Source organism: Hyperoodon ampullatus, assembly GCF_949752795.1.
Source record: "Hyperoodon ampullatus genome assembly, chromosome: 4".
Taxonomy (NCBI): Eukaryota; Metazoa; Chordata; class Mammalia; order Artiodactyla; family Ziphiidae; genus Hyperoodon; species Hyperoodon ampullatus.
This window is the reverse complement of record NC_136917.1, coordinates 37437237-37462734: the sequence shown is the minus strand read 5'-3', so window position 1 is coordinate 37462734 and position 25498 is coordinate 37437237. Positions and strand designations below refer to the sequence as shown.

Genomic DNA, 25498 nt, shown 5'->3' with positions numbered 1-25498 from the left:
ATGCTTTTGTGACCTCTCCAACCCTGTCAAACCCTCCAGCCCCTCACAACCTCTAAGACTCCTTCATGACCCTGCTTGACCCCCTCTGACCCCACTGAGCCACTTCTGACCTCCTAGACGCATCCCGATCCCTTCAATAAACTCAGGACCCTGTGACAACCTCTGCCCCCATTCCCCAGGTCTACACTGACCCCATCATGGCACCACTGACCCTGTGACCTTGTGACAGGCCCTCAACCCCTTCCTGTTACCTCTCCTCAGCTTTGAGGGGCTCAGGCTGAGGCTCCTGCTCAGCTGCAGGTGCCTCCTCAGGGGCGGCTTGCTCAGGGGCCACCTTGGCTATGTCAGGGACCTCGGTGGGCACGGCTGGGGCCTTGTCCTCCTTCTTGGGGGTGGCGGGTGGAAGACTGACACGCTTGAAGTCCTTGGGCTCAGCCACGGCCACCTCCTCGCGCTCAGTGTAGCCTCGGATGTCATCCGGCACCTCCTCCTCGTCCTCTAGCTCTTCCTCATCCTCAGGCAGCTCCTCCTCCTCCTCCAAGAAGTCCTCCAGGTCCTCATCCAGCTCTTCGTCCAGCTCCTCATCCAGCTCATCCTCATCCTGGTCCCAGCGAGGCGAATCCTTGTGGTAGCTGACCGAACTGTGGCAGGAGTGGTAGGAGTCCCGGTCCCGCTCGTCTTCCAGCTCAGAGCCCTGTAGGCTCTGTTCATCCGGGTCGAAGTCCTCACTCAGCTGCGAACTGCCCTGACTCAGCTCCCCTGAGGAGGCGTAACGGCTGCTGCCTGTGGGGCTACAGGAACGGGCCAAGGGCTCAGGGGCTGGGGCACAGACCCACTGCCCATCCCAACCCCGGTCATACAGGTTCCATCACCCAGTCATTCCCTGGATTGGTCATTCCCTGGATTCCCAGCATTGGTGGAGCTCCTCTGGTTGCCAGGGAAACACAGCCGTGAACAAAAGACAAAAACACCAGTTCTTGGGGCATTTACCATCTTGGGGGGAAGGCAATAAAACCAGATCAGTGACATTAGTGATCATCGGTGACCTACTGTGCACCACTCCTATCCATGCACTGTGGAGGCTGCAAAGCCTTCACCCACATGTTTGGGACCCCGAATCAGTGTCCCTGCCACAGCCCCCTTGGAGACCTAGCGCTCCTGAAACAACCATAGTAGCCCCTGTCTCTTGATGTACCCCCTACCCTCTGCCTCAACCTGGTCCTCCCACTGCCAAGCCCCCTCCGTTCATCAGGGACTTGGGCCTCCCTGCCTCCACTCCTTCCCCAACCTCCACTCACAGCTGATCCTGCGGCGGGTCCCTTCAGCTCCACCTTGTAAACATACGTGCAGTGCATCCACTTCCTTGCACCCTGGGCCCCACCCTAGCCCAGGCTCCGCCATCTCCACTCGATGCTGCCTTACCCAACATCCACTTCTCTCCTGAACAGTACATTTTTCCATAGAAGCCTCAAAGGGGCTTATTGGAATCATAAACCCAAACACGGACCTCCCCTGTTCCAAACCCTACCACGCCTCCCTTGAAATAAAATTCTGTGCCGTGCTCTGCACCGCTGTGTGGTCCAAATCCTCCAACGTCTCCAGCCCCATCTCCTTCCATCCTCCCTTCTCTCCCCCTGCTCCAACTACATCAGCATCCATCCTCGCTGTCCCTCCAGCACCCTAAATTGTGCCCACCTCTGGACCTTTGCACTTGCTGTGCTCTCTGCCAGGAACATCCTTTCTTGCCTGCTTTATCTGGAAAAATGCTTTGGTGCCCACTGAAATAGCACTTTTTTTTTTTTTTAATAGCACTTCTTTGAGTGAGTCTCCCCCACCCTCCAGCCAGGTCAAGCCCACGCCCACCCATATTATATGCTCCTTATATGCACCCTGGATCACACTCGACATGACCAGGAAGAAATATCTGTCTCTGCGTGAGGGCAGACAGCATGATACAGGGGCCACCTCTCATCCCCCTTCTAACCACTCATTCAGTCATTCAATAAATAGCATTCCTTGTCTTAAACACTTTCTCCATTCTCAGTGACTGGGACCCTCTTCCCTGGCCAGGCCCTGGGATGCTGTAGGAATCAAACAGGGGTTTGATTCCTACAGTCCTTTAGTCCTTGTTTGCTAAGTTATGTATATGGTTGATTGCTTTTTAGTGCCTGTCCTTGTAGACAGCTGGGATGGGGGATCAGCAGGTATTATTTGCCTGGAAAGGACTCCAAACTCCCTCTGCTAGTGAATACCCCAGAAGTCCACCCTAGCACATTCTGGGGTCCCAAGTGAGGGGGGCAGCCTAGGACTGGGATCTCCACACAGGCCTGGATGTGTCCATCTGTGACCCTGGGCACCACGTAAACTGCCCCAGTGGTCAGGCATGGGACCCAGTGGTCCCCAAGACTCTCCTCCCACCCCAGCTCTGACATTGGGGTCCAACACAGCTCTGACCCCAGATGCCTCCCCTGGATGCCATGTCCTCGAGTTAGCCACCAAGGGCCTCCCTGCATGATCTGGCCCCGTTCACCTCTCCAGCCTTTAGCTGAGCTGTCTTCTCTGCCTGGAATTCCTCTCCTAAGACTCTTCATTTATCCTTCAAGTGTTGGCTCCCAGGCACATTTTTCCAGGAAACCCTCCCTGCCCTTCCCCTCTGCCAGTGTGTCCAGTTGTGTCCCTCCCTCCAGTCAAATCCTGACCTGTGGGATGGAATGCCTGTCCCTCTGGGGGCCCAGCATCATCCAGCACTGGGCAGCAAGGCCAGGGTGGCCTGGGATGGTGGCTTGAGTCACTCTCAGGGGAACTCTGCCTCTGCATCCCCTCCCCACCGTATGACTTGCTCATGGTGAGAGTGGAGAGTTCTCCCCATTTTCCACTCCCCCATTCCCTTCCAGGAATGCTTACAATAAATAGACTCCCCCCAGGACAGACAGACACACCCAAGGCCAGAGAAGGACAAGACATGGCCAGGCACACAGGATGGGAGCCAATCTGGGACCAGCTCTGTGCACATCCTGCTCTGAGACTCAAGCAACTCGCTCCCACTTTTTAAGCCTCAGTTTCCCTATCTGTAAGATGGGCACTCTTCTGCTTTTCTTTTCTGAGAGAGAAGAGACTTTTCCATCTACTAAAAGAGTTAATATTTTCTTAATATTTGATGTCTTACTCTCCTTTCAACTGTTTCCAGTGCATTGAAACTTTGTTCCAATAATTGCTTAAGTCTGAGCCACCTTGAATGTGCAAATGAATGATGCTTTACAAATTGTAGCAGTCGCAAAAATGGTAGGAGAAACTGTTAGGGAGACAGGAGTGCTTCTGAAGATAGTTTGAATAAGGAAGTCATGAATACAAATGGAAAGAGATCTAGTTCTTTGCTTTCAGGATAGCACAAGCACAAAGGAGTTGAATGAAGAATGCTAGAATAAATCCAGGGTAAGACTAATTCTACTCCCCCCTATGCCACTAAATGTTTTACCTTGAGTATGGCATTTCATTTCCTTGGACCTAAAAAATAAAGAGGTTAGACTAAATGCTCAATCTTTTGTTTTTTTTTGAAGTATAGTTGATTTACAATGTTGTGTTCATTTCCGCTGTACAGCAAAGTGATTCAGTTATACTGTATACATATTCTTTTTTTTTTTTTTTTTTTTTTTTTGCGGTACGCGGGCCTCTCACTGCTGTGGCCTCTCCCGTTGCGGAGCACAGTCTCCGGACGCGCAGGCTCAGCGGCCATGGCTCACGGGCCCAGCCGCTCCGCGGCATGTGGGATCTTCCCGGACCAGGGCACGAACCCGTGTCCCCTGCATCGGCAAGCGGACTCTCAACCACTGCCCCACCAGGGAAGCCCCATATTCTTCTTTTTTATTGATTTATTTTTTCGCCACACTGTGCAGCATGAGAGGCCTTAGTTCCCCGACCAGGGATCAAACCCGTGGCCCCCCTGCATTGGAAGCGTGGAGTCTTAGCCACTCACTGGACCACTAGGAAAGCCCCTATACCTTCTTTTTAAAAATATTCTTTTCCATTACGGTTTATCATAAGATATTGAATATAGTTTTCTGTGCTATAGGGTAGGACCTTGTTGTTTATCCATTCTATACATAATAGTTTACATCTGCTAATCGAACCTCCCACTCCATCCCTCCCCCACCCCTTGGCAACGACAAGTCTGTTTTCTATGTCCGCAAGTCTGTTTCTGTTTCATAGATAAGTTCATTTGTGTCATATTTTAGATTCCACATATAAGTGATATCATATGATATGTCTTTCTCTTTCTGACTTATTTCACTTAGTATGATAATCTCTAGTTGCATCCAAAATGCTCAGTCTTTTTAAAAAGTTCCTTCTAAAACGTCCCATATATAAACTATCCAAACTTTCTATGGTATATACAAAACATAGGAAAATTCAAAATAAAAGTTGTTCAAATACCTGCAAAAAATATTATATTGGATGATGGTAAAGACTGAGTAGGGAGCTTATGAAGGTTTTCTTCAAATTATGTTTTACCCAAACTCTCCACAGCAAATGGAAATGTTTTCTGTCCTCATCATCTAACCTAGTAGCCACCAGCCACATGTGCATGACTCTTGAGCACTTGAAAAGTGTCCAGTAAGATGGAGGGACTGAAATTTTATTTATTTTAATTATTTTAAATTTAACTTTAAAATGCCACATGGGTCTACCATGTTGGGCAGCACAGCTCTGAAAGCTTATTTACCTTGATGGCAAAAAGATAAACCATTTAAAATTTATTTTCTTACTGCACTAGAAATAAAGTGATTCTGAGGGCTTCTCCAAATCTCAACCAGATGCAAACACTTGTTTGTGTAATTAACCTCTTCATCAAGAGTTGGAGAAGGCCTGCAATTTGGGAGCCTGGATAGCTATGTTTAATAGCGAGTTTGCCCCTGAATTTTTGAATGTGGGGTAACACGGGGGTGATTCTGAGATGCTGCTGGTAACACAGAGGATGGACAATCTCCTTGGTTGAAGTCCTTGCTGATGATATAGAGGGAACATCACTTTTGTCCAGCTGTAGGACCTTGGGAGGCTAACTTTTCAGGTTCCCAGGTGCCTTTTTTAGGGCTGAGAGGCAGTGTGGCATTGTGGCTGTGGACTCAGAAGTCTGCTTGACAAGGTTTAAATTTTGGCTCAGCCACTTACTAGCTGTGTGAACTTAGGAAAGTAACTTAATCTCTCTGCCTCATTTTCCTTATCTACAAAGCCATGGGGAGATGAAGAGGTAAATTCTCACCTCATAAGATTGGTGTAAAGAATAAGCATATTATTTGGGACTCATTAGAATACATAGCACATAGTAAGTGCTCAATTAACCATCATTATTTTTCTTGCTTATAGGCTAGATATAGCAGGACCAGGATCAGAATGAGGTAGGTGAGGCTGAGCCTTCAAGTGCAGAGTCAGATCATGTTTTAACTTAAATTTGTATATTTTGCTAGTCATGGATTTTTAGAAATTTCATTGAAGTATAACTTACATACAAGAAAATCTACTCTTACAAAGGAACATTTTGGTGATATTTTTTTCATGGATGTTTTTGGCATCCATTTTGATTTTTTAAAATATTGCATTAATGTATTATTTATCTTGAGTACTGAGTTTCTTGGCACCCTCTTAAGTTTTGTACTTGAGGCAACTTCAAGCATACCACACTCACCCCAGCCTAGTCCTGGACCTAAGTTATAGGGTTAACCTCCAACTCTGATATATCAAGGTCTCACACAAATAGGAGGCCCTGGTGTATGTGTGAACTGAGCCTAATATCTTAAAGAGATTTGGGGGTCATATTAATAGAAGTATAGGTTCAACATCAAGGGGGTTAAGAGCACTAAAAATTTTCATCCTGCTCATCCTTTAATGGAGGAAATGTATTCTTTGGGGAGCAAACATTTTGCAATAAGACCCATGACCAAAAATCCACTAGGTGGGGCTTCGCTGGTGGCACAGTGGTTAAGAATCTGCCTGCCAATGCAGAGGACACGAGTTCGATCCCTGGTCCGGGAAGATCCCGCATGCCGTGGAGCAACTAAGCCCGTGCGCCACAACTACTGAGCCTGCGCTCTAGAGCCCATGAGCCACAATTACTGAAGCCCGCGCGCCTACAGCCTGTGCTCTGCAACAAGAGAAGCCCCCGCAATGAGAAGCCCGGGCACCACCACGAAGAGTAGCCCCCGTACCTACTCGCTGCAACTAGAGAAAGCCCGTGCGCAGCAACGAAGACCCAGCGCAGCCAAAAGTCAAAACAATCAAAAAAGAAAATTCACCAGGCCACTGCTTTTCACCCAGTGGGTTCACCATAAACACTAGTCCTTATGATGATTTACCAGGTGTGAGACTCAGACAAGTGACTTAACTGCTCTGTGCCTTGATTCCCCATCTGTCAAATGGAACCAATGATATTCCCAACCAGAGAATGAAATGAGATGATGAAGGGAAGATGCTGGACCAGAGCTGGGCACATAGTTAGCTCTGAATACTATTATTTGCGCTGTGTATCTAACAGTCACTACGTAGCACTTTCAGGCACCACCCTAAGTGCTTTACAAATATCCCACCTGTTTAATATCATGTTTGCTATTGTTCTGTTAAGAAACCAGGACTGGGGCGATCAGGTCAGCGAGGGGGGGTGGGCAGCAGCAGGCACAAGTTTCAGTCTCACAGGCTCAAGGACCAACACACTGCACCCTTGCAAGCCAGGGGACCCACCTATGGGGTAGGTCTAGGGACAGCCTACTTTGAAAAGAGTAGTGATGGTGGCTGGACTGAGCAGGGGCAGCTCCCAAGTCACTGTGCCCATGCCTGCTGGTCAGGAACATAGAGTCAGGGGTCACCAGGAGGGCTAGGTAGGACCACTCCAGGACCACGAGTCAGCTGCTTGCTGGGAGTCTTTCCAACATCATTGTGCCTCACCTCCCACCCCTATTAACGCTCATCTCTTCCTCCTTTCACCTCCTACCCTGAACAGTTAGAGAGTACAAAGGGACCAGGGGCTTTTAAGCGGAGTGCCAAAGAGCCCGCCTATTTTAGGGGAACCTCTCAGGGGCTTCCTGACTTCCGTCTCTTTCTTCCACCAAAGCAGACCCCCTTTAACCAAGCTTGGGGAGTTTTCTTGCAAGATTTTGGGTAAAGAAAAGGTTTTACTGCCTATAAGAAAGTATGGATGCTGCTTTCCTAGAACCCACTTACCTCCACCCCCAGTTGCTTCCAACCCCCTATTCCTCTCTCCCCCTCCAGGAGATAAGAGGTGGACACACACACACACACACACACACACACACACACACACACGAATCCTTCACACCGCTGTGACTACCTGAGGGCCCGCGGCTCAGAGAACTCCTCATAACTGTGCATGGAGTCACTGTAGGATTCCCGGGAACCCAGGGGTGGTGGTCGGACAGAATATTGGTGGACCGAGGCATTGGGCTGGGACGTAGTGTAATAGGGTGGCGGGATGCTGTTGCTTGTCTCGCTGCGGTAGTCACTGTCACGATCATCCACTGCACTGTCAGGGTCATCATCTGGAAGAGAGGGGAGGGGAGGGAGAGAGAGAGCACGCAATGGAGGCCAACACAGTCTCTCAGATTTAGGGGGTCTTTGCTGATTGCTCACCCAAGAAGGGAATCTACCAGAATGAATGAAGGCTCTTGGGTCATTTTAATAGAGGTATAGGCTTTAGAATAAGGGAAGTGACTACTGGGCACATACCCTGAGAAAACCATAACTCAAAAAGAGTCATGTACCACAGTCTTCATTGCAGCTCTATTTACAATAGCCAGGACATGGCAGCAACCTAAGTGTCCATTGACAGATGAATGGAGAAAGAAGATGTAGCACATATATACAATGGAATATTACTCAGCCATCAAAAGAAACGAAATTATATGTAGTGAGGTGGATGGACCTAGAGTCTGTCATACAGAGTGAAGTAAGTCAGAAAGAGAAAAACAAATTCCATATGCTAACGCATATATATGGAATCTTAAAAAAAAAAAGGTACTGATGAACCTAGTGACAGGACAGGAATAAAGACGTAGACATAGAGAATGGACTTGAGGACATGGGGTGGGAGGAGGAAGCTGGGGTGAAGTGAGAGTAGCATCAACATATATACACTACCAAATGTAAAATAGTTAGCTAGTGGGAAGCAGCCACGTAGCACAGGGAGATCAGCTCAGTGCTTTTCGATGACCTAGAGGGGTGGGATAGGGAGGGTGGGAGGGAGGCTCAAGAGGGAGGGGATATGGGGATATATGTATGCATATGGCTGATTCAGTTTGTTGTACAACAGAAACAAACACAGTATTGTGAAGCAGTTATACTCCAATAAAGATCTATTAAAAAAAAAGAAGAAGAAGGGAAGGGAAAACCCTGCTTTGCTGTATGTGGGTCAAACTGGACCTAGAATCTGGGGTCCACGGTAGGTCCTACAATATGAGGAGGACAGGGACAAATTGGAAGGTGTCTTTTGGCTCAAATGTGAAAATGGACTTTTACTAAAGTCCAGGGTCTCTGAAAACAATATTGGTTTTTCCATCAGGCTTCCCATAACAGGAGTCACACAGATACTCACGGGGAAGTTGGAGAATCAAGAGGACAAGGTAGAATGTAAATGCCCTTTAACCCTCAGAGATTCCTTAATATCCGAGGATGGGGACCCCAGCCCTGAACTCACATACGCAGGAACAAAGAAGGGGCTCTACCAAGGTGCTGTCTTCCTCAAAAAGATCAGATTCTTAGGTTGGCAAGACTACCACATGCCCAGAATCTATCACTCTAATGGAACAGGGAGGGGTTGCCAAACTCCAAGTGTTTAATAAGAATTAAAGGATGTTTCAGTTCGGTTTGCTTTCCTTAGTAAATGGAAAACAGATTTTCTTTCTTAGTAAAAAGAAAAGTCTCAAAGGATGTTGGATTGTGGTGGGAACAGGAAAGACTGAATTTATTTAGACAACAACAGTTGAGCTGAAAAGTGAGCACCCCCAAAATTAACCAGCCGATTGGGAAGCCCACAGTATGCTCGGCCATGGTATCAATTTACTGGCGATTTTAAACACCAAGGGGGTGGCTTGTACTCTTTATGCCTTTAAGTATTTTTGCTCTTTTCCCACTTTTTTTTGCTTTAACTTTCTAATTCTTTTCCCATTAATAGAGTCTATTTCTATATATTAAAAAAATAGGTCAAAAATTTTTAATGTGGTAAACTGTTAAAAAATTAATTTCATACTTCACGTAGAGCTAGCTATTTGATTCATTCCCTATTTTGCCTTCAGAAAAACCTTAAATTCATTTTTAGCCAGCAAAGCCGGCCTTACCAAAGTACCTCTGGTTTCCTGGTTTCTCATTTGACTTGAGCCATTGTGACCTGCAAGCTTTTTATCCTGTCCCTGCCATATGGCCACCTTCTGATGCGCTGCGCGCTGACAGTGCTGGCATCAAGGGCAGAAGCAGTTGTGAACTTCCGCAACTTAGATTTGTGGGCGTCAGGGTGGAACTGTGAAGCCATAAAGGGCCTAAAGTGGGGGATCTGAAACTGGGGACAATTTGTCAATATCACCAAATTGCCCCTCTGACCAAGTTGTTTTCTACCCAATTATTGGGGTTTATAGCCTACCATATTGCCCTTGACCGGACTGAGATGTTTCCAACCAAATCACATGAGGCTCTGTGCATGTTCACCAAATTAATTTTCTCTGACAAATTATCTGTTTTTGAGGGGCAGATTGCTTTCTCTTGGATTCTTTCTGCTTTTACCCAGACTCTGCTTTTTACCAAATAGTTTTTGACCAAATTGCCTGCTTCTGGATAAGGCATTTTCAGCCACTTTTGTTTTGACAAAATGGCCTGCTTTTGGCCTAATTGTCTTTGCTCTTCTTGACCCAATTATCAGCTTTTGCTAAACTGGTTTTAATCCAAAATGTCTTTTTTTTTTTTTTACTGTATTGTTTGTTTGTGGCAAACTGGTTTGGATCAAGCCTAGCTGTCTGCCAAATGCTTATTTTGGCTAACTTTGCTTCTGATTGACTTGTTTCTGACAAATACTTTTGGATCAAAATACAGTTGACCCTTGAACAATGTAAGAGTTAGGGACGCCAACCCTCCGTGCAGTCGAAAATCCATATGTGATTTTATAATTGGCCCTCCATATCCACAATTCTGCATCCATGGATTCAACCAACCAGGGATTGTGTAGTCCTGTAGTAGTATTTATTGAAAAAATCCACATATAAGTGGACCTGCACAGTTCAAACCCATGTTGTTCAAGGGTCAACTGTATTTGTAAACAGTTTTCCTGCTCCTGGAGGGAGGGTGGGGTGCAACTTGTCCATCAGGATATGGGGGTGGGGTGGGAGGGCCCCCAGTTGATGGAGTAGAGATTAGGAGGTAGATTCACGCTTAGACTAGAGGACCGGATTTCTCTGAAAAGGTCATGGGGAAAAGAGAGCTATTCCTTAAGGAGAAAAATGGTCATCCAATTTTGGGGGAGGTAGCTTGTCTCTTTTCCCCAGGGGCAAATTGGAGGAAGATGTGTGTGTGTGTGTGTGTTGGGGGGGCTTTGGGAGCTGAGGTCTCCAGAGTGAGATCTGTCTGGGGGTCTCTGCCCAGCTGCTCTGTCTGAGACCCTCTTCCCTCCCTGCCCACCAGCCTCTGAGTGACATCGGGGCTGGAGGAGGGCTCCAGGTAGAGGAGGAAGATGGGGAGACAAAAAGGAAGGAATCACAGGAGAGGAGATGAGGTTATACATGGGGGAGCAAGCGGGTGGGGGGCCCACAGTGCCCAGCTGGAGACAGGCAGGTTTCCTGTCTATATGCCCACTCCTCCCAGCTGAATCCTCCCACCCAGAGTCGTTTTACCCACTCCCCACCAGACAGAGCAGGACCCTCCAACAGATGTTAGTGATCAGGGGGCAGGAGGGCACAAGAGGGGTCTTGCCAGTCCTCTGGCCCCAATGTGCCAGCCACAGGCTCCCCATTTCCCTGAGCAATGGAGCGGGGGCCTCAGGGTCGCCGAGGTGCCCACCTCCCCATGGCCTCCCAGAACATCAAGCTGAGTACTTACTCTGCTGTTCACCCCAGCCAAAATAATTCCAGTTGCCTACAAAGAGAAGGGGCAGAGATAATAAAAGGGAGAAGGCAGAGGGGGAGGCATGGGGAGGGGGGCTCCCCCATCCTCCCCATCTCCTTCTCCCAGCCCAGGACCCCATCCCCTTCTGCCCTGTGTATCTTCCCCGAGTATCACTTTAACCACTGACTATTGTTATACCTTCACTCACCACCCTGGGAGGAAGGCAGGATACCCCCATTTTTTGACAAGACCACAGGCTCAGCCAGGAAGTAATAAAGAGGGCATTTGGACCCAGGGTTTTCCAACTCTGAAGTTTGGGGTCAGCACTCCTCATTCCTTCCCTCCCCCAACCCCCAGATAATGAAAGAAACACTGGACTGGAAATCCTCAACTTTGAAACACCCCTGTTGGGCGGGTTTTTATTTTTAATCATTCTTATCCTTTTATAGGTGAAGAGGGCTCAGAAAGGTAGAGTGAAAAGCCTAAAGTCACACAGCCTGAGCATCAGGACCAGGGAGAGAACTACATCTTCATCGCCTCATCCCCAGCATCTGGCATCTCAGAAAAACCACTTGGACCAGAATTCTGACTCCTCTGACACTTGGCTGCCTCCTTCGTGAAATGGGGGTGGTAAGACAGTCCCAAGAGAACTCGGAGGTAAACGCTGGGTGGTAGGTCTCCATTCTCAAATTGAACCCACCTCTGGCTTCAGGTCACCTGCCCAGGTGCTGTTTGTCCTCTGCTCCTGCCCCCACCGTGCCTGTCTCTGCCCCCATCACAATCCTTCAGTGACCCCATTCACCAGAGAGGGGGTTTGTAATTTCTTCAGGGCAGTGATGACCCCTCCCCAGGCAGGGAAGATAAGGGACTTTCTCCGTATCACACCCCAAGTTAGGAATGAGGTCTCCCAACTGCAGTCCCCCAGCCCCTCCCTTCACCAGGCTCCATCATCACATATCCTGGGCATATGGGGGTGGGGGGAGGTGGACGACGGATACAGGGGAGACTGTGAGAGGGGAGGAAAGGAGGATGCGGAAGCAGATGGAAAAGGAGAAAGAGGTTGAAGTGTGGGGTAGGGACCAAGTGTCATGGGTGGGGGTTTTGTCCTCTGAGACTATATGATTTTCACTTCCTCCTCACTTCAGAGGACTTGGAGGGCACTTTTAGGAGAAAGTCATCTAGACCCGTGGAGACCTGGTCTGGGGGCATCTGAGTGTCCACAGGAGGATAGACACTCCTGCCTTGATGGAGGGACAATATACAGAGAAACATGGCGATCATCATCATAATTAATAGACGTAGCACACTGGAAAGAGAAGCAAACTTGTCGCCCCTCCAACCTGGGTTCAAACCCTGGCTCTGCCTCCTGCCAGGTGTGTGACCTTGGCAAGTCACTTCTCCCCTTGGGCCTCAGTTTCTTTATCTAAATAAATGGGCGCCTATTATACATGTGTTGGCAGGATTGTCTGTCTGCACCATCTGAGTGTGGGCTGCTTGGGGGTCTGTGTTGGCCTCGTGGAAGTTTGATGAATGAGTTATAAGTCCTCATCCAGGATCTAATGAATGGAATTGAAGAGTCTGCAAAGTGTTTTTCAAGCCTCCAGATGTTCTGGGTCCTTCCAAAAACCATCAGAATGCAGGGGCTGGCAGGTGCCCCTGTTTCAAAGAGAGGGGCTCTAAGGATCAGAGAGGGATCGGGACATGCCTGTGGCCACATAGTAAGGCAGGACTCAAACCCAAGTCCCAGATCCCTTTTTCTTTCCACTACACTGTGAGGGGATACTGTGTGCTCTTAGGACTCATATCTCTGGAGATGAGTGACCCACTCATTACACAGGACAGTCATGGGGTAGAGGAGGGATGAGGGCTTCAGTTGAAGCCCAGGAAGGAATTGAGAAGTACTTACAACACTGGTTGCTGGGGACAGGAAGAGGCTTGTCTTGTTCATCCTGGAATGAATACTGAGGGGGAGGGAAGGAGAGAGGGTGTGTCTCAGGGGGGTGCCAGAAGCCAGGGGATCAAGATGGTCCTCTGTTCTGTTCTATCCTGACTTCCCCCGCCTCCTAAATCCTCTCCCTCTGGAGGAGAAGTATACAGATGTCCACAGAGAAAGAAAGAGGGAGAGAGAGACACAAACAGAGACCATGAGAAACAGATATAGAAAAAAGAAAAAGAGACACAGATGAGGGAAAGAAACAGAGGAAAGAGAGAGAAAACACTGACGCAGGGAGTTGAAGAAAGGCGATGAGAACTCAGGTTGGACAAAAATTGCTAACATGTGAGTGTGGCCCCTTTGCCCTCCACCTCCCACTAAAGGGTGTTCTAGCCTTGCCTGCTATTTCTTCCCTGCCCTCACCTTCTGAAGATTGTCTTCTGGGCCACATTGGGTCTTTGAACTGTGAAAATATAGAGTGTAGAAGAAGGGGGATGGCATGGAAGAACAGAGGTACAGAAGCTAGGGCTGGGAGTGGGGGAGGAGAACTTTTAAGAAAGCCTGAAAGTGTGACTCAAGGAGTTGAGGGGTGAGGGGCAGAAAGGGGGTGTACGAACTGTTACAGGGCCTCTATATCTCCTTGATGGTATTTGGTAAATACACAGCTTGACTCGATTGAAACTGTCGCGTCATTGGTGGACCGTATGTTCCTTGATGCCATCGTTGGTTTGAGACCGGACCACATGGGTCACTGATTTAGTCAGGTTACAAAGAGTTAGAGACACAGATACAGGGAAAGACAAGTGGAAAGAGAAACAGAGACAGAGAGTGGAGGACAGGGGGAGACACGGAGAGAGAGGGGGAGAGAGAGAGAGAGAGGAAGAGAAGAGCCCCCATGCCAACGCTCACCTCATCCTGGTCCCGCATGGCATTCAGCTGCTCCAGCTTCTTGGCCCAGTAGCGTGCCTCCTCCTCAGGGATGTCTGGAAGCAGAGACCTGGCCGTGAGCCTGGAAGCCCCTCCCTGCCCCTCAGCCTCCAGCCAGTGCATCCTGCAGGCCTATGGGGCTGGTCTCCAGTGGGTGGGGGAGAGGAAAGGAGGACAGGGTGGCACCCCTGACAACCGCCCCTCCACCACACACCCAGAACTGCCTTGGGAATGGGTGGCGGATGGGAGAGGAGCTGCATCCTAGCATTACCAGGACGGGGACGTCATGGGTTCTTGGAAGGATGATGTGGGAGAACTGAGCTGCTTCCAGGAAAGGTAAAGAGGCCTCTCTGTGTCTCTGCCTTTGATGATCTCTACATGTCTCTCTCTCTCTCTCTCTCTCTCTCTCCGTTTCTCTGTCTCTGTCTTTCTGCCTTTGTCTGTCTCTTCTCCATATCCAGCTCACCTCTGCAGCTTAAGACCTCACCAAGGACCAGCTAAGACAGTTCAGACCTGAGCCCCACTGGTGGCCTGCAGGAGCTGGAGTGTAAAGAGGCCTCTCTGTCTCTGCCTTTGTTGATCTCTACATGTCTCTCTCTCCATTTCTCTGTCTCTGTCTTTCTGCCTTTGTCTCTTCTCCATATCCAGCTCACTTCTGCAGCTTAAGACCTCACCAAGGACCAGCTAAGACAGCTCAGACCTGAGCCCCGTAGGTTGAAAAGCACTTGCAGCCCACTGGTGGCCTGCAGGAGCTGGAGTGTACTCTGCGTGCGGCAGGCGTACATCTCTGCTGACTTGCTGTAGCCCAGGAGACTCTCCTCTTGGGAGGGGGAACCTCATCCTCAGAATACAGTGTTGTCTGGACCCACCTAGACCTGACCATTCTCCTGGGGCTGGGTGAGGGTCCCACCCTACCCAACCCCCCGCCACACTCACCTAAGGGCAGTTCAAAGCGGGTGTCAAGGAGGATGCGGTGGAAGGTGGGGTCCTTAGTGCCGCAGATCTCACTGTCCGCCATGATGACCTGAGAGTCCAGGGTCAGCCACTCTCCGGGGCCCTCCTGGGGTGTGGGTGGGGTACCAGAGGTTAGGGTTCCGGGTGAGGTGTGGTGGGTAACGTATCTGCTGCACACCGACCAACAGGCTCCCTATTCTCAAATGAAATGTCTCCCTCACCCCATCTTACCCTTACTCCAAGAGCAAGGGCCATGTCCCCACTTTAGATGAGGAAACCAAGACTCAGAGAAGGAAGGTCTCAATCCAGGGCAACATGGTGGGTCCAGGGAACCCAGAAGCAAGGACCCAGAGAGAGAGACCTGTAGGGTCAGGTAGGGGTGGTCCCGGCCTTGCACAGCACTCCTCATCCCTAATGAGGGGTTATGGGGCCCCGACTGCAGATAAAAGACCTGGTCCTCCCACCATTCAGGGAGGATACCCCTGAGTGAATGAACCAGTCCCCCTTGTTTCAGGGAAATGAGCCCTTGAGCAGGTGGGGTCCACTCTGAACCTCAGTTTCTTCATCTCTGAAATGAGAATGATGCTCTGCAGAATCTTCCTTCTGCAGCCCCAGGGAAAGGCTGGCAGTGATGGGGGAGTAGTCCAGGGTCCCTTGCATAGGTCATGGTTGTCCCAGGTGACTAGGCCTTCCTCACACCTGGAGGGTCACTGAGGAAACTTTGGGTCACCCACAAGCCTTCCTTTTGGGCACGCCTGGACTATTGTGCCTCTTTCCTCCATCTCCATTTATTCATTAAAAAATAAACCCTACCTGGTGCCTGTTCTAAGCTTGGTCCACATTGGGCAATGCCTGAGAAGCCCACAGTCACAGGAGATAGAGCCTGACACAGACACCCGCAACACCATGAAGTCAGGGCCAGGTCAGAAGGAAGGAGGGGAGTGAGAAATCCAGGTGGAAATTAGGGAGGGCTTCCTGGAGGAGAGGGCATGGGAGCTGGGCTTAAGGGTGATGGAAAGGAGGACACTTGAAACCCAGGGAACAGCATATGTGAAAGTTCAGAAGCTATCCCTGGGGACTGTGAGGAGTGTAGGTTGAGGTCCGGGGGAAATAAGGCTGGCAAAGTGGGTTGGTGCTGTCTGGAAGGCCTCCCAAGGGTGATGGGCAGGGAGGGCAGGATTGGATCTTAGGTGCCAAGTGGAGAGGGTGAAATTTAAGGCCTGGAGGTTAGAGAGGAGGCCAAGGTTATTTTCTTTGGGACTGACTCCCTGATGCCCATCTGGGCACAAAGTGCTAGTTGCTTGCAATATCCCTTCTCCTTTCTTCCATAGGGATGCATTTCTAGCTGGGCCCAGGGCTATGCAGCTTAAGACTACATTTTCTAGACTCCCTTGCAGGTAGGTGGTGCCACATGACAGTTCTGGCCAATGACAGCCAGCTTCCAGTTTGGGTCCTTAATTAGGAGTGCAAACCCCTTCCCTTGCTACCTTTCCCTCCCCTGACTGGAATGCAGATGTAATGGTAATCCTTGAGCAGCTATCTTGGGCCATGAGGTGGAAGCCACATGAGGAGAAAGGCAGAGCAACAAGATGAAAGGAGTTTAAACCCTGGTGACTGGAGCTGCCACTGCAGCCCTGGATGTCTACATGAACATTGTCAGGGGATGCAGATAGATGTCCATCTTGTTTAGACCACTGGCCTCTGGGCCCCTCCCAGGCACTCCTATCCAACCCTCATCCCAGCACTCACTTCGTTGGACTGGCGGATGGTCCGCAGAGGAATCCAAACAGTGCCCACCATCGTGTCCCAGATGAGACCCTTGTTCCATACCTCCACCGTCAGCCCCAAATCCAGGCGGTTAATTTCGCTGTGGAGAGAGGTAATGAAGTCTCAGAAAAGTCAGTTCACTCGCCTTTGGACACATGACCAACTAGAATTCAAACCCAGGCCTGGGTGAGTCCGAGTCAGGAAGGTAACACTGAAGTTCTTATTCTACAGAGGAGAAACTGAGGCCAAAGGACTAAGTTACATGCTCAGAGTATCACAGCAGAACCAGGATTCCAAGCTGAGAAAGAAGGAATGGGGACAGGTGTCACATGTCTCCCATAGCCCCAAATCACCTGGCCCTTCCTCTAGCCCTCAGACCCTGAGAATGCTGGTTAAGTGACGAAGAGGCTCAAATGCCCTCCATGGCTCCCTATTACCCCAAGATAAGGGCATCTGTGGTGCCTCCATCCTTCCCAGTGTCATCTCTATCCAATCATATGAGGACACCCTTGAGCATATGAATGATTACACCTCTAAGCACTTTCCCTGCAGGCCCCATTCTGGAAATATGCAGATTTGGTAGTAAACCTTGGTGAATGTCCAATTCACTGAACCTACCAATTTACCAAAGATTTATCTTAAGGAATGTTCTCCTTGAATATACCTGTTGACCGTGACCTGGTCATTCAGTAACTGGCTTTAGGGGGGTTGGGGACCACTCTGTCCTGCCCCCTTCACATTTTCCTAGAATTGTAGAGCCAGTTCCTTTCTTCCTTCCCCAAGTATTCCTCTGCTCCAGAATCCCAACTCTGGATTCCCTCATGGTCTCCACCAGTCCCCAGCCAGGCTCTGTTCAGGGGTTGAGGGCTGCCTGGGTCCAAATCCCAGCTCTGCCAGGTACAGGCTGCATGACACTGAGCAGGTGGCTTTGCCCCTCTGGTCCTCTGTTTCCTCATCTGTAAAATGAGGATTATGTTAGCACCCTCCCTCCCAGGGTTATAAGCAAAATTGATTTAATCAAAGACTTAGAAGAAGGCATGGCACATTTTGGCCATCATCAGAGTAGGTGGGATGTAATAGGAGGCCCCGAGGAGCTCCAGGTTGAGGGGAGGGTCCAGGTCATGAATTCATTCAGTTATTAGACAAATATTTATCGAGCACCTATTGTGTGCCAGGCTCTGTGCTTGGCATGGAGATCACAGTGGGAACAGAGACCAATAGTGCCTTACCCACGTGGAGCTCATAGTCCAGGGGAAGGGGCCAGAAAGGTGTCAAAAATCACACAAATGAATAGAATAACAATTGGTGGCAGGGCCTGAAATTACTGTTCAATTGCAGCTTGAGGGTGGTGGTCAGGGAAGACTTCCCTGAGGAGGTGACACAGCTGAGACCCAAAGGACGGAAGGAGTCAGCTGGGATGGGGAGGGAGGGGGAAAGAAGAACAAGAGCAAAGGTCCTGGAGCAGGAACAAGCTGGACATGTTGGAGGAACAGTGCAGAGGTGGGTGTATCTGGGCAGGTGAGGCAGGAGAGATGAAGCAAGATACTGGTGTGAGGTCACAGGGGCCGGGCCTTGGGGGGCTGCAGGGACAAATATGGGTTTTGCTCTTAGGTTGATGAGCCACAAGCCTCAGGCAAGTTTGGAGAGTGACCGGATGTGATTTGCAATTTTAAAAATATCCCCCTTGCTGCCTAGAGGAGAACAGATTGCAGGAGGTGGATGGCAGCAGAAGGCCAGGGCGGAGGCTGGCGGGCAGAGGGGACTTGGCTGGTGGCCTCGGAGATAAAGGGAAGCGATTGGATTCGGGAAGTGCTTTGGAGGGAAAGCTGATGGCTGGACACAGGGCTGAAAGAAGAGCGAAGGGAGTCCCAGACGACATCCGGGTATCCGGCTGTGCCCTGCAAAACCAGCAAAGTGCCCGGCTGTGCCAAGGGGTGTGGCCATTCAGGTCCAGTCGCTGCAGACTCACAACATGAAATCCTGCTCCCAGCTGGGCTGGCTGCCCCGTACGGCAATGGTCGTGCTCTTGACATTCTGCACCTTCAGGGTCACATAGGTGTTGAATTTCTCTGTGGCAGTGAGAGCGGAGGTCAGTGCAAGGGCTCAGGGACTCCCCCATGCCACTTCCCAAGCTCTCGATAACACCCCTATGATCCCTCAGGGGCTGTGCGTTCTTGGGCCCACTCCAGGTCCAACACCCTGAGGTGCTTCTGTGCCTCCACTCCCAGGCCAGCCCCCAGAACCCCACCCCCAGCCCCTCAGAGCACTAGGGAGGGGCCTTGGTGCAGGGAGATGTGGAATTTGGGGATACCTAATCCTGATGCTTAGAAATGATTACGTCCAATATCCTTGGACATAGGAAACTTCCTTTGCCTCTCGGAACCTCACTTTTCTCAGCTGCAGCCTAATCTAAGCGTCCCCACCCTATCTTTTAGGATTCTGGGAAGCACCATTGGCTCAGGGTGAGCCCCACTCCCAGTGGAGTCTTCAGGGGATGGCTGGGAAGACTGCTGGGATCCTAAAGCAAGTCTGACACTCTCTGTGATGCTCAGCAGACAGAGCCCAAGTTCCCCGTCACTGGCTCAGACGCCCTCTCCCGTCTCTCCAAGAGATGGACAGACAGACAGACAACACAGGAGAGGACAGGAATAGAGGTCACTTACCTTGGGCACCATCAAACTTGGCTTTTTTGACTGTGGAGAGAGACAGAGAGAGGGAAGGGAGATGGGCAGAGAGTTGGGGAGGAGAGAAAGAGACACAGAGAGACACATGAAAATAGAGACATAATGAGAGAGAAGAGAGATACAGAAAGAAAGAGACAGAGAGAAGAGAGGCAAAAAATAGAGAGCAAAAGAGGCCAATAAAGAGACCGAACAGATTTAAAAAACAAAACAACACAAAACAACAACAACAACAAAAAAAAAAACAAGATAAAGACAGAGGCAAAATCAGAGACAGAGGCAAAGACAATGAAAGGAAGAGAAATAGGGAGAGGAGGGAGGCAGGGATGAGAGGGAGAGAGAGAGAAGCCATCAGACAGATGAGCACAGGCCGACCTGGAGTGGAAGGAAGTTTGGACCTTGGGAGCAGTCCATGTCCCACCCTCCTCCCCATCAAACTCCCCTAGAGCTCCCTCCCTCCAGTTGTGACTTCACCAAAATTGAACAAGATTCAAAAGAAGGAGCTGGGCAGGTGGCAGGAGAGGCTTCTTACAGGAAGTCCTCCAGGATTGCTTCAGAAGGAGGAGGGAAGTTGGGGAGGAGGAGGTAGGGGAGAAAGGAGAAAACAATCTCCAATGATTCCCATCCCCCTGTTAGACCAGTGAGACTTCTCCACGAATTGTCCAGCTCAGCCTGTCCTCCTGAATGCTTCCAGGGTTTAGAGTCTCATATTCAAAGGGGACTGGGCGAGGTGGGAAAAAACAACCCAGAGAGCTGACTCCATAATGCACATAGAGATATCCCAGTCCTGGCCAGTAGGTTGTTAGAGCTTGTCCAGCCCAACTTACCCGTGAAAGGTGCAACTCAAATATACTTCAGGGTTCCACGTGGTCCAGTCTCTTCATATTTCACATAACCCCACAACCCCAAGTGATTCAAAGCAATTCCACTCTTTACTAGATTTTCTCACAGGACATTAAACTTTCACTTTCATTACCTCTCAAACTCTGCATCTGCCCCCAATACATTTCTCTACCATTACTCTCTACTCCCACCTGAAACCTGCTCCCAAACTGAGACCTCTCGATTTCTATATTTCTTCTCCCTTTAACATTTTCAAATGAATATTTTTGTTTGAGTAGGCAATACACCCACATTTTACAAAATCCAGAGCAACTGAAAGATCATACAATGAAGATAAGGCATTTTCTACTCCAGCTCTCACTCTCCCTCCTGGATGCAATCAACAGTACCAATTCCTTGTGGTACTAGAGATGCATAAGCAATCATGTGCACATGTGCATTATTTTATTTCCTACACAAATGGTAGCATTCTACACCCTCTGCAGAACCTTTCTTTTTCTCAGTATGTCTTAAAGAGGGTATGCAAGTAAGTTGAAGGATAAATTCCTAGAATCAGAATTGCGTTTCTATTCTTTCTTCTTTTTTTTGAGAGTCAAGTTCAGCCTTTTTCTGGGCAAGTACCACAGCCTCCTATCTGGGATCCAGCCTCCCATATGGGGTTCATTTCTCTGTCCTCATCACTTGAATTTCTTCCTCAAAAAAGCACCTGAATGGAGCCAGTGAAGAGAGAATTCTCATCAAGGGTGGGGGAAGTAGAGTGGTTCTAAACACTTGTCAGTAAATACTATTTGTTCCTGTTGCAGACAGACTGTGGGGAGGATGAGGTTGGGGGTGGGGATTGATGCCCAGAAGCACTGAGTGAGCTCCCCAGAGTTGCAGAGCAGAAGAGGAAATGAGTGCCTTCCTATGCCAACACCACCACCACCCCAAGACCCAGATTTTAAATGCAAATGGGTTGGGCATTATGCCCGCCATACCTGGGTTTGGGTTTGGGAGGTAGAACACAGATAGAGCCCTTGACTGGTCATCGGGAAAGGTGAGCCCTTGTTCAGCATGGAGTCAGGTGGAGCTGGGTTCAGATTATGGTGCTGTGTGACCCTGGGCAAGTGAACCCCCCTCTCTGGGCTTCCATTTCTGTCTCTCTCTCTTTCTCTTTCCCCCATACGCAAAATCAGTCATCGAGTCCTGTCTTCCCCACCTTCCCACTCAAGGCACATGACTGCACATGCAAAAGTCCCTCTCTTGCGGGAGAGGGTCCCTACCCCTGTCCCACATGCCCCCTCTCATAGCCTCAGCCCCATCCAGACCACAGAGAGCTCAGCCACCCAGCCCGTCATCTCTGGGACTGCGTGAGGCTCAGGGGCACTTAGGACGTTGTCCAGCAGTAGCTCCAGGCCTTCCTCCTGGGGGACCTCCAGCTTGCAAACCTGATGACTCTGTGAAGGAGGAGGAGGGTGCAGGGGAAGGGCGGGGAGGGAGAATGATGGGAGAGACACGGAGGCTCAGAAAGGCACATACATAGAGGGACCAACATGAGGAGAGAAAGGAAAAGGAGGGAGGCAGAAGTGAGGGGAGATGAGACATGATAGTCAGAGACACAGAGAGACACAGATTTTCACTAGGGAGGGCAGGCAGGGAAGATGCTGCAGAGAGGAGAGGCAGGATTGGGAGAGAAAAGCTGGCGGTGGGAACCAGAGAGGAGGTAGGTGCCAGGCCCTGGGAGAACTGAGGGACTCACTGGGGTATGACCGAACCTGGGCCCCACTCTGCACCTCCCTTTCTGTGTCCCTGTTTTACAGACCAGGGGCAGAGCTCAGAGGGGAAGCCAGTTGTCCAAGGTCTGTCGTCCATCCTCTCCTCTAGGGAGGAGGTCTCTCCCTGTCTCCTTCCTTCCGATGCTGGTTCTCTCCACCCCTGTCATCCCCTTGTCACGTCTTTCTGTCTCTCTTCTTCCCTTCCTCCCTCTGCCTCTGTCTTTCTTGTTCCCAGTCCCTTATCTCTCCCCCTTTCCTCCTCCCTAAGTCTCTCTGGGCCAGAGGGTAATGGGCTCAGTTGGGGTCCACAAGCCGTGGGAGATTGCCGGAGAGCTCTAGCTCTAAGAGTGAGCCCCCGGGCCCCTTCAGAGAGTTCAGGGTGAGGACATCAATATATGTTCATCACTGGGGACTCAGAGCGGGGAGGGGCAGACTCAGGGTGGGAGACGGGGCTCAGAGAAGAATGGGGAGTCAGAGTAGGAAGCTCATGGCGGGGAATAGGGTGTGCGATAAGGAGGAGGGGGGTAGGGGACTAAGGGAAGGGGGCTCGGAGAGCTTGGAGGAGGCTCATGACAGGGGAGGGGACTCAGGAAGGGTGGGTGGCCTCAGGGAAGGGGCTCAGGGGATAAGAGGGCTTGGAGGGGGCTTCCCTGGTGGCGCAGTGGTTGAGAGTCCGCCTGCCGATGCAGGGGACACGGGTTCGTGCCCCGGTCCGGGAAGATCCCAAATGCCGCGGAGCGGCTGGGCCCGTGAGCCATGGCCACTGAGCCTGCACATCCGGAGCCTGTGCTCCGCAACGGCAGAGGCCACAACAGTGAGAGGCCCGCGTACCGCAAAAAAAAAAAAAAAAAAAGAGCTTGGAGGTAGGGGCTCGGGTTGGGGTGCGGATGGGGCTCAGAGAAAGAGCCGAGTCTCTCTCTGCCTCTCTCTTCCCCGTCAGCGAGAGGAACCCGAGTCATTGTCGCCTTCACCACCGTCATCGTCATCACATCTCCGCCCCGCTGCCTTGCCCCTGCCCGCTGCCTTCCTCTTGCCTGCGGTATCGGGGTCACCAGGGCGGAAGCGCCGCCCCTCCTTCGCGAGCTCCTAGTCACAAGCACGAAGCTATTTATAACGTGGGCGAGGAGGGCGTGAGCAACGCGACCGCGGGGAGTGCTGAGTGGGGGAGGTGCCCACTGACGGGCGGGCAGGAGATACCGCGTCACGTCAGGTCAGCAGACTGCGCGGCCTCCCCGGTCCCCGCCCACCCCCCCGCCCCCATCTGCGCTGACTGATTAATGTAGACGCACAGACAGCTGTGGCCCAGGGCAAAATCGGTGGAAGTGAGAGCAGGGGCTCATTGGCGCTGCCAGGCTCTGGGCTTCAGTTTCTGCATCTGGGAAATGGAGCAAGGCAAGCCTAGTTGGTCTCACTTTCTTCTCCCCTTCCTCTTCCCTTCTTCTTCCTTCCTCTTCCTCCCTCTCCCCTTTCTTCTTCATTATTATTAGCATCAGCATTATTATACTGTTATTACTACTATTATTACCATTACCATTACTAGTATCATTACTATTTTTATTATTTGGTTGAGTTCGAAGTGTGCTCCTGGCCTGGACGACCCTAGATTCTAATTGAGGTAGACTCCAGTCCTTGGGACATCTGGTCCATAACCTGCCAGTCCTGGGAGTGGGAGTGGGGGAATAGAGAACTCCAGCCACCAGGGGAAGCGGCTGAAAGCCCACCCACAGGACATGCTTATCAGGTGTCAGAAGACACTACAAGTGGTGGAAGGAAAGCATAGAGAATTCAGAAATAGATTTTAGGATGTTTGGTATTTAGTATGTGATGTCGATAGCAGACAAGGGCTTTGGGATAAGGACATTGGTCTCTCTGGCTTTGCATCTGGGAGAGAATAAATGAGGACTCTCATCCTCCATGGACAGAAATAAGCCAGAGCCAGACTGAAGCCTTAGATGTAAAAAAAACACACCAAGAAACTTGACAGATATTCTGTCTGTGTTGTTTACCAGGTACCACTTAGAACTAGGCCTGGCATATAGTAGGTGCCCATTAAAGGGCACCTACTGAAGGAATGACCTCATTGCCTCCTCCAGCAGCCCTACGCGAAGACCTGAAGACCTGGTCCCGCGGCGCGGGCGCTGTCCACTGTGCTGAACTCAGTGTCTCCTCTCTGAACTGTCCACGGTGCTGAACTTTTCATCCCTGCCCACGTACCTCCAAAGAGTTGGCACCTCTTTTGCGCCCTATGTATTACTGAGCCCTCCTCAGGCCTGAGAACGCAGTGAGCTCTCGGGAAATGTCCTACACTCGCGGACCACTTTCCAGAAAGCTTTTAGTCCCCACTAATAAAAACACCGTCACAGATTTTTCCTGTCTTTGGCTCACACTTATTGACCATTTCCACAAGCCAGGCATCATGCCAAGTTCTCTGCGTGCCTCATATGACTGGAGAGTTCCAGAAAACCTAGGTAGTGGGCACTATTAGTGTGCCCATTTTACAGATGGACACACTGAGGAATGAAGAAGATATGGGACTTTCCCAGAAGTGCTGGATTTAGGGATTCAAACTCAGGCCTCCTGGACTCAGGATGTACTGGTTCACACCTCACAGAAGAAGCTAATTGTGTGTGGGAGGCAAGTGAGGTACAAGATAGGGAGGTGGCTAAGATTGCAGCCCTGAAGATGAATCAGAGCCAACACCGGAGGCATCCTATGAGGTTGTTGAGAGCAAAGATCAGATGCAGACACCCCTGGCTGTGTGGTATCAGAAACAGTAAGAGACAGAGGGATTTGTGAAGCCTTCCTGGGAGAGGGGCAGGGGAAAAGCCATGATGAATGGGGAGATTGTGATATGTCTCTTTGCTGAGTGGATGAAGGAAAAAGGTGATCCCAGGACAGATTCTCACCCCATGGTAGGGACTTAGGTGTCCCCAGGTTCTGGGGGCTGAGGGGAGGCTCGACTTTCACTTTTCACTCCCAGTAGGCTGTGGAGTCGGGCAGCTACACCTCTGGCTCTGTGGCACCAGGCGAGTTGTTGAACCTCCCAGAACCTCGGTTTTCCTCATCTCTAAAATGGGTTGCTCTGAGGATTAAAGAGGGCAATGGGCATAAAAGTCCTCAACAGTGTGCCTATAGAATGCTGGATAGATGGGGCTTGTTGTAGATATTATTATTAGTTGTGTGGCAAACTCACTCTCAAACGCATTTGCTAATTTATATGCAATATTCAGTCATCAAATATTTATGGAACATCTTAAACATTAAGTGGCCTGGCAAAATGTCATGATGCACATAGGAAAGTCTAGAACCAAATCCCTGTCACCACGCTTTTGCGCTTGCTGTGCCCTCCACCTAGAGCATGGTGTCCCTTCTGCTCAGTTCCCCCTCATCTTCTGAGACTCAGGCAAATCGTGATGATGGGAACAGGGTAGGCTTCCCAGAGGAAAAGAGCCATAGAAACGCTCCTCTCCATCTCCCGCAGCCTTTTCCCATCTCTCCCACTCTGACCCCACCAGCATGAGGCCAGGAGTAAGGCTGGGTCCCCAGAGCCA

The 25498-nt window shown here is 50.2% G+C and overlaps 1 protein-coding gene across 1 annotated transcript in view; it reads right to left on the bottom strand.

Annotated features, from left to right (window-relative positions):
- Window positions 1-22927, bottom strand: part of UNC13A (unc-13 homolog A) — a gene marked incomplete at both ends in the record, with an annotated part of 57305 nt that extends 34378 nt beyond the window's left edge. Inside the window, 11 exons of the mRNA XM_079701514.1 lie at window positions 252-791; window positions 7337-7544; window positions 11083-11118; window positions 12995-13049; window positions 13931-14004; window positions 14885-15008; window positions 16652-16769; window positions 18639-18738; window positions 19333-19362; window positions 21560-21629; window positions 22913-22927. Of these exons, the coding sequence (XP_079557640.1) occupies window positions 252-791; window positions 7337-7544; window positions 11083-11118; window positions 12995-13049; window positions 13931-14004; window positions 14885-15008; window positions 16652-16769; window positions 18639-18738; window positions 19333-19362; window positions 21560-21629; window positions 22913-22927 (1370 nt within the window). The remainder of the gene's footprint in view (window positions 1-251; window positions 792-7336; window positions 7545-11082; window positions 11119-12994; window positions 13050-13930; window positions 14005-14884; window positions 15009-16651; window positions 16770-18638; window positions 18739-19332; window positions 19363-21559; window positions 21630-22912) is intronic.
- Window positions 22928-25498: the final 2571 nt, after the last annotated feature.